This window comes from Mastigoproctus giganteus, chromosome 3 (genome assembly GCF_048544385.1).
Source record: "Mastigoproctus giganteus isolate SK-2022 chromosome 3, ASM4854438v1, whole genome shotgun sequence".
In the NCBI taxonomy this organism is placed as follows: Eukaryota; Metazoa; Arthropoda; class Arachnida; order Uropygi; family Thelyphonidae; genus Mastigoproctus; species Mastigoproctus giganteus.
In genome coordinates, this window is record NC_143577.1 from 82,816,623 (window position 1) to 82,833,524 (window position 16,902).

At 41.3% G+C, this 16,902-nt stretch overlaps 1 protein-coding gene across 1 annotated transcript in view; it reads right to left on the reverse strand.

Annotated features, from left to right (window-relative positions):
• LOC150088118 (ribose-phosphate pyrophosphokinase 2-like) overlaps nt 1–16,902 on the reverse strand; it is an 81,141-nt gene that overhangs the window by 18,937 nt on the left and 45,302 nt on the right. The window contains exon 5 of the mRNA XM_090370579.1: nt 4,413–4,586. Within this exon, the coding sequence (XP_090226705.1) occupies nt 4,413–4,586 (174 nt within the window). The remainder of the gene's footprint in view (nt 1–4,412; nt 4,587–16,902) is intronic.

The window sequence follows — 16,902 nt, forward strand, 5'->3', positions numbered from 1 at the left end:
ATTATGCAGGAATTAAAAGTATCGCACAAGATAGAGAAGCATGCGTCAATGAAGCCCTGAACCTGCCTGCCTGAGGGCAGAGAACTTGAAGAAAAAGAAGATTTTATAACTGCAAAATATAAATATGAAACACAGATCCGGATAAGCAAATTAATGTGCCTGCAATTTCATGTACTGTATTTATTTCAAATGAACTATTTGCCTGTCATGTTGAATACTGGTAAACGATGGAAGTCGCGCTGATTGTATAAAACCAGGGTAAGCGTCTGGGTATGTGGGACAAGTGGTTGAATAGGTTTTAAGAGTAACACTAAGTTGCATAATCCCTTTGGCTCTTAATTTGTGCTTAACAGCAGCACTAATTGACTCAATAGCCTCAATTAACTCAATAGGTGCAAACAATGTGTCCCCAGTAAAGTCTCTCTTAATCTGTCCATTATATGGAAATTTTCTTCGTTCTACTGAAACTATTATAAATGTAATTACCCATGGGAATTAAAAACAAATCGCAAATATCAAATTTCTCTATAATGAAGTTCGTTAAACAGAGATCTGACTTGTGTATGTCAAATATTTTTGGCACTCTCCTGAACTGCTGCCCGTAAATGATGCTTACCTCGCCTACCCACTTGCGGGGGCCCTGAGTACAGGGAAGGAAATTTGCATTCATAAAGGTGCCTACAATGGGTCTCAGACAGTTTTAAATTCTTTTTTGGTAGGACCAACTGTTACAACTAAAAGTTCTAAATAGGAAGCATTCAGGAAAGTAATCTTGGAAGCTACTAAGCTTTTTATATCAACTAAGAGATTAGCTGGTATAAAATAAAATATAACTGATGAGACTAGTAGCAGAGAAGAAAAATGCATGGGATGATTATAAATTATCAGGAGACAGAAGTCTACAGTAAGTACAAACTAGTCTACAATTTAGTATACATAGTATTATTATTGTACTTAAATAAATTTAAACTAAAAACATCCCTCGGTCTAGAGCAGTATTCTATAAACAGTGTGCCGTGAACTTTGCTAAAGCTGTGTACCTATAAATAATACTATACATATTAGGATTATAAATTGAAAACTGTGATCTTTTACCTATTGTAAGAAATTAACTGTACATTATTTACTCCTAATTATAGTTTTTATATATGTTTGTAATGCTACTCATTGTTATAGTTCACAATACATACTTTTACTGAAACATAATGTTGTACGTGTCGGACAGTAAATTATTTTTTGCATGAGTATCCAACACTTGCTTTTCTAAAATTATTTGTGTGTTTGCCCTTCGAATATTTTTCTCGTTTTGTCGCTGCACTGACTGAAATAAGATGCCGCTTGTTAAAGAATGTTGATACATATGTACTGTTCCTTAAAAGTGTAAGGATTAGCAAAACATCCCCATCTTTTATTATTTTATTGGCTTGTTTTGATATTTGCACCTGTTTGTCCGTGCTACTTCAATTTTATTACTTTGTTCCTGTGCCAATGCACTCATCTTTTGTTATAAGACTATATTTTAAAGCAATAGATGTGCTCCTTCCTCTGTTTGAAGAGTATTGGGCCTCCATCTATTACTTTCAGTTTCCTCACAGTTCTACTGTTGTTGATTTTACTATTTTCTGTTTTTAACAATGGACAAATTCCTTGCAAGGAATATTCCATCCACAAGTGCAAGTACTGAAAGTGACAAGCCTGAAAAACAAAAATTAGTGTGCAGACAGTATAGTGATAATTATTTGTCATTTGGTTTTTTCTGGTGTCATGATAAAACATGCCCAATCCCCGAGTGTCACGTGTGCAGAGAAAAACTCAGCAATGCAGCTATGGTTCCCAGTAAACTGAAATGGCATTTCTCAACAAAACATTCTTCTCTGGCATGCAAAGATATCAATAATTTCATCAGTTGTTGCAACAAAACAAAAAAACATGCAGCGTTCGTGAATTCATTGGTACGTGTTTCAGAAAAAGTACAGGAAGCTAGCTATAAAGTAGCCCAACTTATTGTAAAGGCCAAAAAGCCACACACAATAGCCGAAACTTTGTTAATGCCAGCTTGTAAAGAGATGGTGAAAATAGGCCTGGGCCCAGAAGCTGCTAATAAAATTTCAAAAATTCTGCTTTAGCTGACACAATCAGTCATCAAGTCAGTGATATGTCCAGTGACATTGAAGACTTCAGTGATATGAAGGAGAAAATCAACAGCAGTCAGACATTCTCACTTCAGATTGACGAGTCCACAGATGTTAGGGGTCACGCTCAACTTCTTGCCAACATTTGGTTCATCAATGGAGATGTAATTGCAACAAATTTCTTTTTTTGCAAAGTATTACCTGAGCAAGCCACCGGTGAAGAAATATTTCATGTTACTAATGAATATATGCTCCAAAATGAATTAAATTGGAAGAATTGCATTAGCACAGACAGAGCAGCTTCCGTGACAGGTTGAGCTAAAGGCTTTGTAGCTAAAGTGCGCAAAGTGAATCCTGACATATGATGTGACCATTGGCTTAGTCACCATGAAGCCATTGTTGCCAAATCTTTGCCATCTGCTCTGAAAGTTGCACTGGATGAAGTAGTAAAAGTTGTTAACTTCGTCAAATTGAGGCCCCTCGATTCATGGCTTTCTTCCCGTTTTGTGTCAGGAAATTGGATCTGAACACACCCACTCCTGCTATTTACAGAAGTACGGTGGTTGTCATGTGGTGTGGTAAAGTGTTAACATGCCACTTTGAACTTAAGGAGGAGGTACAGACATTTTTAACAGTTGAGGGGCATAAGTATGCAGAATTATCTGCAGATGATGAATAGGTGACTAAGTTGGCATATCTTTCTGATATTTTCGTTCATTTGAATGAGCTGAACCAAAATATGCAAGGCAAGAATGAACATCTTTTTGAGTATGGATAAGATTCAAGGCTTTCAGAATAAGCTGGATTTGTGGTTGTTATTATTTGGTTTTTAGGAGCATTAGCAACTAAGGCCATATTGCTCCGGGGATATGCGGTGGTCATTCCCTGACCTTTCCACATCCTCCGTATTTGGTGGTCATGGGCTCGAACCCCAGTCTAATCAAGAAGCGTGTGCTACGTGCTGCTCCCCTGCCCACCTGGCTACAGAGGTGCCCTGGATTTGTGGATACAACAATGCATTGCAAGTGGGCCATTTGAGACGTTCCCAACTTTATGGTCACTTGCTGCTGGTAATAAAGTGGTGATGGATTTCATTAAAGAACATTTAGATAACTTGCAACAGAAATTCAAGGATTATTTTGGAGAGAGTATTGAAGATTGACTGGGTTCGTGATCCATTTGTTGTGGATGCAAAATCTCTTCCAATGAATGTACAAGGGGAACGAAGAGATCTGAAGCCAAACAAAACATTGCAATTAAAACATTGTGAAGTGCAGTTGGACACATTTTGGTTGTCAATAAGGAAAGAATACCCCACTAGCTCCAAGATGGCAATTAATGTGTTATTACCATTTTCGACTACATATTTGTGTGAACTGGACTTTTTGACCTTGACTGATATTAAAACATCAAAAAGGGAGAGACTCAGATCCATTGATGAAGAAATGAGGCTTGCATGTCAATGATTCCACTACACATCAGCCATCTGTGTTCACATAGCAGGCACAAGTATCATTGAAGGTATGTGTGGTTATTTGGTTTAATACTAATAGATTTTTTTTTTTTTGGCTTTGCTTTGCTTTTGTACAGTGATTTAGGATTCATAAAATGTTAATATATGCATGAGCCAATTTCTCTTGGATTGTTGGAACAATAATAATTGATTCTACTTGTGACTTATAGCATATTTATATTAACATTGTCATAAACTATACTTTTTTGGGGGATTAACATTTTGAAGTGCTGTGTTGTATCATGAATAACTTAAGGTATGCTGTGAAGAGAAAAAGTTGCGGAACACTGGTCTAGAGCATAAAAGCAAAGAGCTCAAAGTGGTGAGAATTTCTGCTTGCTTTGCTGCTCAGTCTAGAACAGTAGTTTTTGCAGCAGTTCATTTGCCACTACTTAATACTAATATCGTTTGGAGTATATTCAAATTATAATAAGTAATGTTGGAATAATACTCATAGAATAGATTTTTGTGTCGTGTATTTTTAGCAGATCATAAATATAGAATCCTGGAAAGTATTTTTTGTCTTACAAAAAATTATTTTTTGTAAGACAAAAAGTATTTTTTGTACTGAGTGCTAATTTTTTGTATATTATCTTTCAGTAACACTTTTGAAAAATTATCTTCTCTCCACAGTATCTACTATAATACAAATTTGGGGGGGGGGGTTCATTATGATGTTACTGAAGTATCCCTTTTAAGACCTGTCAAAACAAAAAGCATGAAAATAAAAATAAAAAAGCAATTTAAATAATATTGCTTTCCCTTACTTATCAGCAGCATAACAAAGGGTTCCACAAGTGTCTGCCATATCATCAATAATAATGGCTACCCTATCTCTGACATCGCCTACCAATACCATTGATGATATCTCACCAATTGACTTTCGCTCTTTGTGAATAATGGCAAATTCTACATTTAGCTTGTCTGCCAAAGAAGTAACCCTAAAAAAAAATTAAGAAACAAATATTAATCTAGTACTACATTATATCAAATAATATATGTAAGAATTGTATACTACATTTTATCATTTCTGTAATGGCTTCCTCTCCTAGAGAGGTTTATGATGATTGTATTACAAATTACAAACCAGGTTGATATGTCAATTTTTTACTTCGTAAGGAAACTTTGTTTAATACTTAATATTTTTCAACTTGAAAGAAAGAAAGGAGAAAAACAATTGTGGGATATAGGTCACAAACTCATCTCTACATAAATTAGTATGAGTAAAACCACATATTTAACTATCTTACTATAAAATATCGGTGTAAATACACCATAGTTAGCTCATAAAACTAAACTACAATCATAGTGTAAAGGCATCGATTTAATTGTATCTCATATTGTATGAAGATACAATTTAATTGTATCTTCACGAGTTACCATGTATTGCACTACCTTGAATAAGTAACACTTCACTAATAGAGAAGACTATTGTTACTTATTCTCAGTGGGCACCACCACCACCCAGACAGCACTGTTTCAAGGCTTGTTGGTCCATCATCGGTGGGTGGGCAGGTACTCTGGCGTTGCAATCATGTCAACCCAGTTGTGAAGTTAATTTCACAATACAGTATAAGAGATGCCAAAAAAGGTGTACAGGATAATAATTTAATGAAATATAAATGCACAAGGCACAATACAATATGAGCATGAAGTAACTACAAAATATTGGTGTAAATACACCACAGTTAGCTCGTAAACATAAACTACAATCATAGTGTAAAGGCATCAATTTAACTGTATCTCATATTGTGGCTACCTTCATTTCATTAGAGTATTATACTGTACACTTTTTGGTATATCTCATTGTGGAATTATCTTCACAACTGGGTTGGCATGATTGCAACACCAGGGTACCTGCCCACCCACTGACAATACGCCGACGAGCCTTGAAACGGTGCCATCTGGGAGGTGGTGCCCACTGAGAATAAGTAACAATAGTCTTCTCTATTAGTGAAATGTTACTTATTCGAGGTAGTGCAAGGGTGCTCTGGTCATGGAAGAGAACAGTCAGTGGATTTTTGGCTGCTGTAAAGGGATAAGTATTTTTAATTTTTACCGTATTCTTCATTAATTAACATTGTGTTTTACAGAGATATTAAATAGGTTTAGTAGCATTCGTTAGCTTCTTATTTTGAATTTAACCATTTAACCAGCGATTTTTGGAAGTTACGACTCCAGGTGATGGCATATTGTTGAACTAGTAGCCATATTGTAGTCAATAAGAAATAGCGTAACGTATATATACCTTGAACTGATAGCGTAAGGTATAAAGTAAAACTAGATATCGTAATACGAAGCACTGTATTAGGAATCTGTTAGCTTATTATAATATTATCAATTAATCAAAAATATTATTAATCTTATTAAATTTCATTGTTAATTAAATTGTATTTAAACAGAAATCATGACCCAGACTAGAGCTACAAAGATCACAGACTAGCGAGAGTGCTGTGACTTGGGGGAGAAATGAGGGGGGCGATTCTCCAATGCATGCATCACAGTCTCAAAAAATGTGCTAAATGTGAAATTTCTTTTTTTTTTTTTTTTTTTTTTATTTAAATAAATACAGAAATACATAACACTCTCTACTTACAATCATTTGAAGCTGTGTAAGAAACTCCAGCAGAAAGCGGAGCTTCTCTTACAAAATTGTAAATCACAAAAAACTCTCAAGGCTCAAGTAAAAGAAATGCATGTATGCACACTCAATGACATTCATGTATTCGTGTATGTATGTGGCCTGTTTGTAGTGGCTCCAGTACCTGGGTCCATCTCTGCAAATTGTCTCTATCTTGACTACAGAATCTATGTAATCAGGGCTTGAAATGTGAACATAGTGGCATAGTGTTTTGTGAAAGGTGCCACCTGTGGTTTCCCACATCTGTACCATGGTACTTTGTGAAGAAGTACAGAATCTCTGTAAAATCCAGAAAAAGTGTAATGTCTGGTTTCTGTCAGAGTAGTGTTATGTTTTGTTGTTGTGTCTCTGGCTGCTTGGCCGCAGAACCCCTAGTGGGACCCCACGTTGCCTGCCACCACCACTGGGAGGTGAGCCAGGCTGCCCATTATACTCTTGGCTGGCCTTTGCCAGGGTTGCCTGAGCTTCGTGACAAAGGTAAAGTGAAAAAAAAAGGGGGAGGGGGGAAAACATAGAACAGGAGTACGAGTTAGAAGGAACAGAAAGAGGGAAAAGGAGGACAGACTGAAGTTGAGGAGCAGTCCGCTCTTTGTGAGGTGAAAATAGGGGTCTGGGAGTGGGAGTTAAAGTAGCAGGGGACAGGTGCCCCCGCATGATCACCAGAGGCCAATGGACTCTGTATCCCGCACTCAGAAGTTCTCCAGAGTGCCACCAATCCCGCACCAGAACGGTGCCGGCTGATCCGACCCTATAAGGGGTTTGCAGCAGTATCCCGCACTCGATGAGTGCCAGCAGTAATGCACCAGAATGGTACCAGCAGTGTTCCTACCCTTAAAGGATTAGCAAGTTGCCAAGGCAGTGTCCTCTAGCAGAGAAGGAGCTAACCCATGCCAGTCTGATTCAGGCAGCATGATCCAATGTTGTTCTCATTTCAGCAATCTTGGCTAGCCTCAGTGCGAAGATTTCCTGCGCATACACAGTTAGTGCCCTGTATGTGTTTTCATCGAGCAGCAGCGAGGACTCTTGGTTACGTGGATTCCTTTGAATTGCGTTAGCCAACTTGATTCTACTGTTGTCATAGGCAGGGCACTCATACATGAGATGCCCCTAGGACTCTTCTTCTCCACAATGGCACCGCGGGTCTCTTTCAATCCCCATAGCTGTGAGTCTCTGACAGAAGGGGCCGTGTCCAGTGATAATAAACGTCATGTGCAGACCAGGTGAGAACCAGGGAGGGGGCTCTGGGTGAGTATGGTTTATAGTTGGGAGGAATCGCCTCGTGATGTCTCCTTTCTGCGTGGTTTCCCAGCTCTGTTGCCATATCGCTTGTAGGTGTTGGGTGATTCTCCTCTTCTCTATCTTGAAGTCATTTGCAAGATCCAGCTGGAGATTTACTATTTCAGCTGGTGTTCCTTTCCTAAGGTGGTAATATAGGCCTCGCCTGACTACTTCTAGGTAGAATGGCTGACAACCTGTTAGAACTTTCAAGGCAGGGGTGCTAACAGTGCGGCACGCCCTACTAATTGATAGCAGCATGAACCTTTGAATTGTATCCAGCTTCTGTTTGTTTTTTGTTAGTGTATTAGCATTAGCATTAGTAGAGGCATATGATGCAAGAAAGCAAGCTTATTCAGCATCAGCCAAAAAAAAAAAAAAAACACACACACCACTCCCATTTCACCCCTCCGTTCGTTTGAAATACCTGTCCAGTTGAGCCTTAAATTTGTTTAGGCTGTCAACTTCAACAACAAGTGACGGACGTCGGTTCCACCAACCAACCACCCGCTGGCCAAAGGCAAATTTCCACACATCTATCCGACATCCGTCCTTCCTCAATTTGAATTTATGCCCTCTGAGGTGATTATTTTGAGCAAGATGAAGAATCCCATTGGCATTGAGCATGCTCAAACCATTGAAAGCCTTATACACCTCTATCAGATCACCTCGCCGGTGCCTAGTCTCCAGACTCTGTAATTTGCAAAACTTAAGCCTTTCTTCGTAAGAGCAACCCTTTGTTCCATTCACTAATCTTGTTGCCCTTCTCTGTACCCGTTCCAGCAGCTCTACATCCTTCTTGAAATGAGGCCTCCAGACCTGTATACAGTACTCAAGATGTGGCCTAACCATTGCCTTACACAAGGGAATAATCACCTCCTTATCCCTGCTAGAAAAATTCCTGTATATCATTGACAAGACACCATGAGCTACTCTTGCAGCTCGTCTGCACTGCTCAGAGAACTTCATATCTGCCTGCACAATTACCCCCAGGTCCTTTTCATTCTCCACCACTGTCAGTGTAGTACCGCAGAGTTGATATGTTGCTCTGGGGTTACTGTTTCCCATATGTAGTACTTTACATTTGTCAATGTTAAATGTGTAGCTTGTCTATACCAGGTGGAGGCACCGTAGCAAACTATCGGGACATATACTGCTTTGTATATGAGGGTCAGAGCTTTATGCTTCAGGCCCCAGTCGGCTCTGCTCACCCTCCTGATCATGGCGGCATACTTCCGGATTTTGGTGGCTAGATATTTCAGGTGATTATGGAATGTAAGACCCGAGTCAAAGTAAATACCTAAGTATTTAACCTCTATGTACAGTAGGTTGGGAGTGAAGTTTAATTTCATCGTAGGTGGTCTTCTAATTTGTAGGCTGCCCTTGAGGAGAATGGATTTTGGTTTTTCTGCCGAGATGGTAAGGTTGTGCAAGGCTGCCCAGTTCTGGAGCTTTACAAGCACCGCATTTGCAATAATTTCCAAGGACGACCTAGTGTCCGCAAGCACCAACAGGACAAGGTCGTCCGCAAAGGCCAAGGGCCCAACCCCCCAAGGTCCAAGCCCAGGAACTCGTCCAAGACAACAGACCAGAGGAACGGGCCAAGCACAGGGCCCTGCGGACATCCCTGGTGGATGAATCTGGTAACTGTCTTATATTTGTTAGTAATTCGCACTTTTCTGTTGGTTAGATGAGACTTCAAACTGTTATATAGATTTTTAGAAACATTTGATTGCCGAAGTCTCCAAAGAACGCTGGGCCACCACAGGCGGTCGAAAGCTCCAACAAAGTCCACCAATATAGCAAGAGAGTACTTGAAAGCTGAGTGCATTGCTTGGGTAATTAGATTGTTGATAGAGTCTTCAGTGCTGCAGCCTGTTTTAAAGCCATATTGTTTTTCTGAGGAGAGTTTGTGTTCCTCGTAGCAGGCAGAAAGTCGAAACAAGAGTAGACGCTCCAGTAGTTTGGCCATCACGGAGAGTAAGGCAATCAGGCGATATGAGGCTGGGTTCTGTGGTGACTTGTCCGAGTTTTTCAGGATTAGTTTTAAGGTTGAAGTCTTTCATGAAGCTGGGAAGGTGCCCTCTGCCAGGCACTTATTCAGTAGACTTAGAAGTATAGCTGGGCAGGCCTCAGCGAATTTTTTGAGAACTTCTACCTCCAGCAGGTCTGCACCTGGTGTTTTTCCGTCTTTCATCTTGTTAATTGCCACGTCCATCTCAAAGCCGGTGAACGGGGGCTCCACCGGTTGCTGTGTGGTATTTTAAATTCTGGTTGATAATTTCTTGTTGCTGTTGCATCAAGGGTGCCTCTTCAACAGGGTAAATGGTATCGAGAATGTTATTTATATTGTCCTCGCAGGTATAGGTGGAAGTACCATCTATTTTCAGTGTTGTATCAAACACCTCACCACGTGGTAATTTATTAGTTACAATTTTGAAAACGATGCCCCAGGGGTTCTCATTTCCGGAGGTAGACACCAGAGTTTGCCCCGACTGCTTTTTGTTTTTGCGAATTTCTTTAGTATATTCATTCCTGACTGTGCGGTAAGTTTCCCTGGCTGCCATAATCTCTTGGGAGGACATCGTCGTCCTTGCCCACTGGAACATTTTCCTAGCATGGTGGACCCTTCTTCTTAGGTCGTCTAGCTGGTGGTTCCACCAAGGGACAGCATACCTGTAGGGCCTTCTGTGTGGGATGGAAAGGTCGCAGATGCTTCTGATAGTAGCGGTAATGCTTTTCACACAGTCATCCGGAGTTAGTGTGTCAAAGAGTGGAATATCTTCAGGGAGTCTCGTTGACAGTTCAGTTCGAAAGCGCTCCCAGTCAGCCTTCTTGACGTTATAACGTATCACATCTCTGGGGACTGGAGGGGTACGTTCCAGAGAGCGAACCAGGGAGAATGAAATCGCTCTGTGGTCCGACGTAGTCTAGGATTCTTGAACAGTCCATCTGGGGAGCTTGACAGCAATATCTGGAGTCGCCGCTGTAACGTCAATGTTGCTTTCCCAGAGGGGGCCGCTATAGGTGTGGAGATGACCAGGGCGGTTTATAACTTGAAGTCCTGTTGTGAGGAAGAAATCCTCGAGTCGTGCACCATTCCTATGAGCAGACCTGTCAGGTGTGTGACTGTGCCAAAGCACAGATTGGCAGTTTGCATCCAAGCTAGCAGCAACCGCCCCCCCTGAAAGAAGTTGGAGAGCTGTCTGGATAGTTGAGATTGCTGGGGAAATATCTTCTCCAGGATGGGTATATAAGGACAACAAGAAGAGCGGGCCCAGCGGAGTTATAATTTGTGTGCAGGCACTGTTTGCAGTACAGAGTGGCGTTATCTTGGTGGTAGTGATATCTGGATTTCTGACTATTATTGCAGCCCAAGGGTTCTCTGTTGTGCAATAAACTGTTTTGTACGTTGCAGGATACCCTGTAACCACTCCCGAGCGGACATAGGGTTCTTGAAGTAAGACCACATCTATTTGATTTTCCTCTATTTTTACTTTTAGCTGGTCGGCTACTCCCCCTACCTCTCTGTGCATTTTGTTGGACAATTCTTATTTCTTTGTAGTTATTGGTTAAAGGGGCTCTATCCATAGTTGATTCTTATTTGGTACAGACTTTTAGCTTTTAAGTATACTGGACAGTTTCCATCCCTGATTGAGTGCTGGGTTTGGGTTTGGGTTTTATTGGCGCATCAGCAACTGAGGCTATAATGCGCGATTGAGTGCTGGTGGGGTGCCTTGGCCACCTTACAGTTGGCACAGGTTGGTGGTTGCTCTTTTGCTGGGCAGTCCCTGTATCCATGCCCTTTTTGGGCACAGTGGCCACACGTCAACTCTCGCTGGTTGCATGTGTGCGAAGTGTGGCCAAAGCGAAGACATTTATAGCATTTGGGGACAGGAATATGTTCTTTAAATCTGTGGCTTCCCCAGCCAATGAAAATATGGCTCTGCGTTCCTAGGATTTGCCATGCTCTGGTAGAGAGATGGATTACCCAGTTTACGTTAGAGTGAGTTTTTGATTTAGTCTTGTATTTTGGAGTGACGTCATCTTCATCTGCATTTTCATGTAAGTGCAGGCCGAGGTTTTTACTGTAAATTTTTTCTGCAAGTTCTTCGGGGGTGACGTCCTGATCTACATCAAACACTACGATTGAAGGCCCTTTTTTCTTGGGAACTTCTGCCCTTAGTCCAAACTTGGTCATATTAGCATTGCTAAGGATAGTTTGTGCCTCCTCCCTGGTGTCTGTTTCTATCACCACACCTGGGTGCCTGGTCTTCAGGATACTCCTAATCTTGACAGTCTTCATTTGCTCCTTTAGATTAGCTGTCAGGGTCTCTTTGACAGCTTCACTAGTGTCAAGCTGCGCATCCTCTACCAGTTTAATCAAAACGATGTGCGATTCTGGCTTTCGTGTTGTCCTCTTGGTCTGGGAAATGTCAGGTTTGTTAGGCGCAACAGGCGCGCCATTTCTCAAAGTCTCTGCAAAGGTTGGGGGGCGTTGTTGCATTTTATTTCCCCTTTCCTGCGAAAGAACTTCCAGTTTGGATTGTAGTCGTTCATGTTCAATATGGAGATTTAGGATTGACATCTCCATTTTGCTGAAGATGGTGAGAATGTCAGTGCGGATAGCAGCAGTGACTCTGTTGGATTTCTTTCCCAAATATTCATCGTGTCCCTCTAATAGCAATGACTTGGTCCACAAGGATTCCTGATAGTGGGGGGGGACTCTGAGTAAGGGGAGAGGCTCAGGTATTATTATCCTCATGGTCGGAATCACTTGTCGATTCGTTTTCTCCGTTGTCTGGATTCTCCTTTGCTGGTTGCGAATCTGTCGCAGATTTTCTTCTACACCTCTTCTTTAGTTTTAATTTTGAAGATTTGGTTGTCTCTTCATTTGTAACCAGCGCTTCATTTCTTGAGCAGATAGGATAGTCAGACCGCTGCCGGTCAATAACCTCGATATCTGCGTCACTCATAGTGAAGTGTGGGAATTTTTGGGGTGGGGCAGTCAGTTTACAGTTCTGCAGTCTAAGTGCAAGTTGGTAGAGTATGAGGGAGAACAATAGCGTTTAAGTCGGACAAGCGCACCGCAATTAAATGGGGTAAAAACAGGTGGTCGTGGGCGGGAAACTATTCCGAAGGTAGTATAGTGCAACCAAGGCTTAGGCCGCAAGTAGTAAAAGCAGCATGACTTTTGCAATTAGCTTTATATATGTTAACCCGTCGTTTCCCAGCAGTGACCTTCAGCCGGTCAGATAATGGCAGCAGTTTGCTTTGGCTTTAGCAAGATCGTTCATATACAAATTAAAATTTAAAGTTACTTATCTGCTATAAGTTCGATACTTCTATAACCCATATGGTTGAAAAGCTTTTGGCGTCCACTACACGATGATATCCATCAGATCAAGTAGCTGATGGATCTGATGATATCCATCAGATCATCAGATCCACCAGCTCTTGAAATATGAACAGCCAACATCTGAGCAACTGCTGCCTGATGCCCGTCCCAAGGCACGTGGAGTCAGACATAATCAACTATCTGTGCTTCGGTAGTGCGCTAAAATCCCGCATCCACTGGAGGTAGTACAATAGCAGTGGATGCCAGCAATCCCGTACTCGGGATGCCCAGTCCTGAGTACCAGCAGGGGAAAAAAAAAAATAAATAAATAAAAATAATAATAATAAATAAATAAAAAATTAATAATAATAAAAATAAAATATATCAATTAATAATAATAAATAAATATAAAAAAAAAATACCAGTGGTTGACATCTCTGAACAACCTCAGAGATTAAAAGAATTCAAGTCCAGGATGACTGGTAGGTGACACGGTTGGTTGGTTGGTTCTTGGGTTTTATTGGCGCATTAGCAACTAAGGCTATAATGCGCCAAAACCAGGTGGTAGGTGACACGGAACAGCTCAGCAAGAATTTGTTGAATTATCCAGTGTGGTAATCCTAGTTCCTAGGATGGGATTTTCCATGAGATAGGTCTCCATGGTTAGAGAAGTTAGTCCACTTCTCCCTACTTTATTCTTGCTTAACTTCTTCTCACTTCTAACTATTGGAGAGTCCCTCTGTTGATTCTCCTCTATTCTATCCATTTACCTCCCCAGATCCCAAACTTCTCCCTCTGTATTCCTCTTTTTCCACTTCATTCTCTTTTTCGGGCACTCTCAGGTGTTATGCCCTGGGCTTGCCCAGCAGGAGATAATTGATCCTGGCCGCCTCCACGTGGCGGGGATGGGGGGTGAGACGTAGTGACCAGGTGTTACTGCTTCTTACCTGCTAAGAGCCAGGTACCGGCCGATAACATAACAACAGAACACATCATAACACTTACACGTCCAACACACTACATACAATTGGCCGGTCTTGGCATAAGCTTCAACACAAGAAGTACAATAGCGGCTTATGGGGGAAACCCTGGGATCCGCCACAACAACACATGAATATCCCTGTAATATCCCCTGTGGTAAAGCATCTGCATTCTTCTACTGAAGACGTCGTTGGTGAAGATTTGGAGGGCTTGAAAGTTAGTCTCATTTTCAATTAAGGCTTTAAGATTGACTTCTGAGATGTTCTGAACCTTATTTTAAGTGTTGTCCGTTGTTCTTCGTAGTTGGGACAGGACAATAGGATGTGGTTCCAGGATTCCTCTTCCCCACAAGAGCAATGAGGATTTGTCACCAGTCCAAATTGGAACAGTTTCGTTTTAAGAGTGCCATGTCCTGTTAGGATGTAGAATGTGCTTATGGATGGGTAGAACCAATTACAATGTGGCTTATTCATGGCAAAGGTGGTATCTGGGATAAAAAGTCTGGTGACTGCTCCAGTCGGACTTTCATCCCATCTAACCTGCCAAAGGGAGAGGAGTTTATTCCACAGGTTTATTTTTGCCTGTTTGATATTTGCAGCAGGATTGCAGTCTGTTCCAAGGAGTGAGGTTGGTAGGCCTTTTTTGTGTTTGTAGATGAAACCTCTATAAGCTATATACAGGTCCAGAGAAAGGGCCCCAGATAGAACCTGCAGTGCATTAGTTGATGTTGTTCTTGTTACTCTGTGTGTCGCAAGCAGCATAGTTCTTTGCATGGAAAGGAGTTTGGCTCAGATTTTACTGTTAGTGACCCTATGGAACCAGACCCCACCAGCATAGGAGGCAATTGGCAAGAACACAACTTTATAGTAGAGAGACAGGGTTCTTTTGGTGAGTCCCCAGTCCGAACGGGAGATGCTGATGACGGCTGCAGTGAAGGCTTTGGTTTTGTTTGCTAAACTGTTCACATGTGATTGAAAACTGAGCCTGTCATCCAATATTATGCCAAGGTGTTTAGTTTGTGCCACATATGGAATTTGCTTCCTGTGAATAAGCACTTTAGGGGGTCTGCGGTAAACCTGTTTTTGAAGATCATTAGCTTTGTTTTTGTGTTTGATATTTTTAATTTATTTGTGAGGGTCCAGTTTACCAGGTCATCCAGGATAATCTTTGCATGGTCCTCAAGGGTTCTCCTGGATCTTCCTGCAATGCAAATAACCAAGTCGTCTGCATAGGCGAAATTGACGCAGTTGTCAAAGCTTCTGGTGAGCCACTAGTCAAGTTTGGAGTTCCAGAGTGGCCCTAGTACTGACCCTTGTGAGCAACCTCTGTTTATAAATTTTGAATATGACAGGTGTTGGGCAGTGACCTGAATTGATCTGTTACTGAAGTAGGATCTTATGACTTTGTAAAGATATTGATTGCAGTTTGCCAGTATAAGGGACCTGAAGGAACTCTCCCACCAAAGGGTATCAAAGGCACCCTCAAAATCCACAAAGATGGCCATCTCATAAACTGCTGTGGAATGTGTGTGTGTGTGAAATGTTTGCCGACCTTTCTAAAACAGGACATGATCTAGCCAAGGAGGATGCCATTGTGTGTGCTAGGTGTCTAGAGTGTCAAGAAATTAGGTGCCAACTCAGCGTTCTGATGGGCGTCTATGAGAACTGGAGGTGTAGGGGAAATGCCCTCGAAGAAATTAATATGAGGGGCCCACCAAGCTCTCAGCTGCCCAGCTCACTCCTGTGCATCAGGCAACACAGAGGCAATCTCCAAGGCAGAATGTGCTGGTCCCAAAGGAACAAGTTATTGTTGGTGACTCTATTGTCCGGGAGACAGGGAATATAATATGCGAGAAGAATAGGTGGAACAGGACCAGGGTATGTCTGACAGGGGCAAAAGTTGATGATGTTATAGAGCAAATATCATCTTTTAAGGGCACAAAAGGTTATGTTGTTGTTGTTGTTGTTGTACATGTTGGAACTAATGACATTACGAGATCAGCAGATTTACTCAACAAGTACAGGTCAATGTTGAAAAAGAGTCGAGAGTTAGGGTTGAATGTGAAAGTGTCTGCAATTCTGCCCAGACACATTATATGATGAGAGCCTTGTCGATCAATTCAGCCCTGGAGAGATTGTGCAAGGCTCAAGGGTTAGAATTTTTTTCACCCTGGCCTGTGCTTATTAACAGGAGAGACTATTTCTACAGGTATGGGGTACACTTAAATAGAAAGGGTGCAAGGATATTTGCTGAGTCTATCTAAGCAGTTTTAGGTGGGTTGGAAAACTGCTAGCTTGGGGGGATACACAGACTAAAATGTTAACAGTGGCCGCAGGAAGAGGCAAAAAGGATTCTTGCAATGCTTCTATTAGAATGAGCAGCAGCCTGGAAAGCAAGGTAATGGAGATTTCTAGGAATGCTGGGAGTCACAGTGGAACAAGTAAATACATGGGCTGTGTTAGGGTAACTAAGAGTAGGAACAGGTGCATGTATACTTGCATGTACACCAATGCTAGGAGTATAGTTAATAAATTTGATGAGCTTGAAGTGCTAGTCAAGACATCAAAGGCAAATATTGTTGGGATATCAGAGATGTGGTGTCACACAGATATAAGCAGTGCAGAATTGGAATTTGGGGAGTAAAATTCGTACAGAAAGGACAGGACAGGAAGTGAGGAGGGGTTATGCTGTTAGTTAAGAAACACAAAATCTAAGGAAGTGCATCCAATTGATGTTGGTGGACAATACAATGTTGAGTCTGTTTGGTGTGACATAAGCACTGGGAAAGGAAAAATGATAGTAGGTGTGTTTTATAGGCCTAATAAATCTGATGAGTATAATTGAGCAATTGTGCAGAGAAATGGAGTGGGCCAGTAAATCAGAATGTCTTATAATGGAAGATTTTAACTTTCCAAATATTGACTGGAACTTGTGGATTGGTCACTCACACACTAGCAAGACTTTTGTGGTTTTATGGGATGACTGTTTTCTACAGCAGCATGTTCGAGAGGCAACAAGAGGG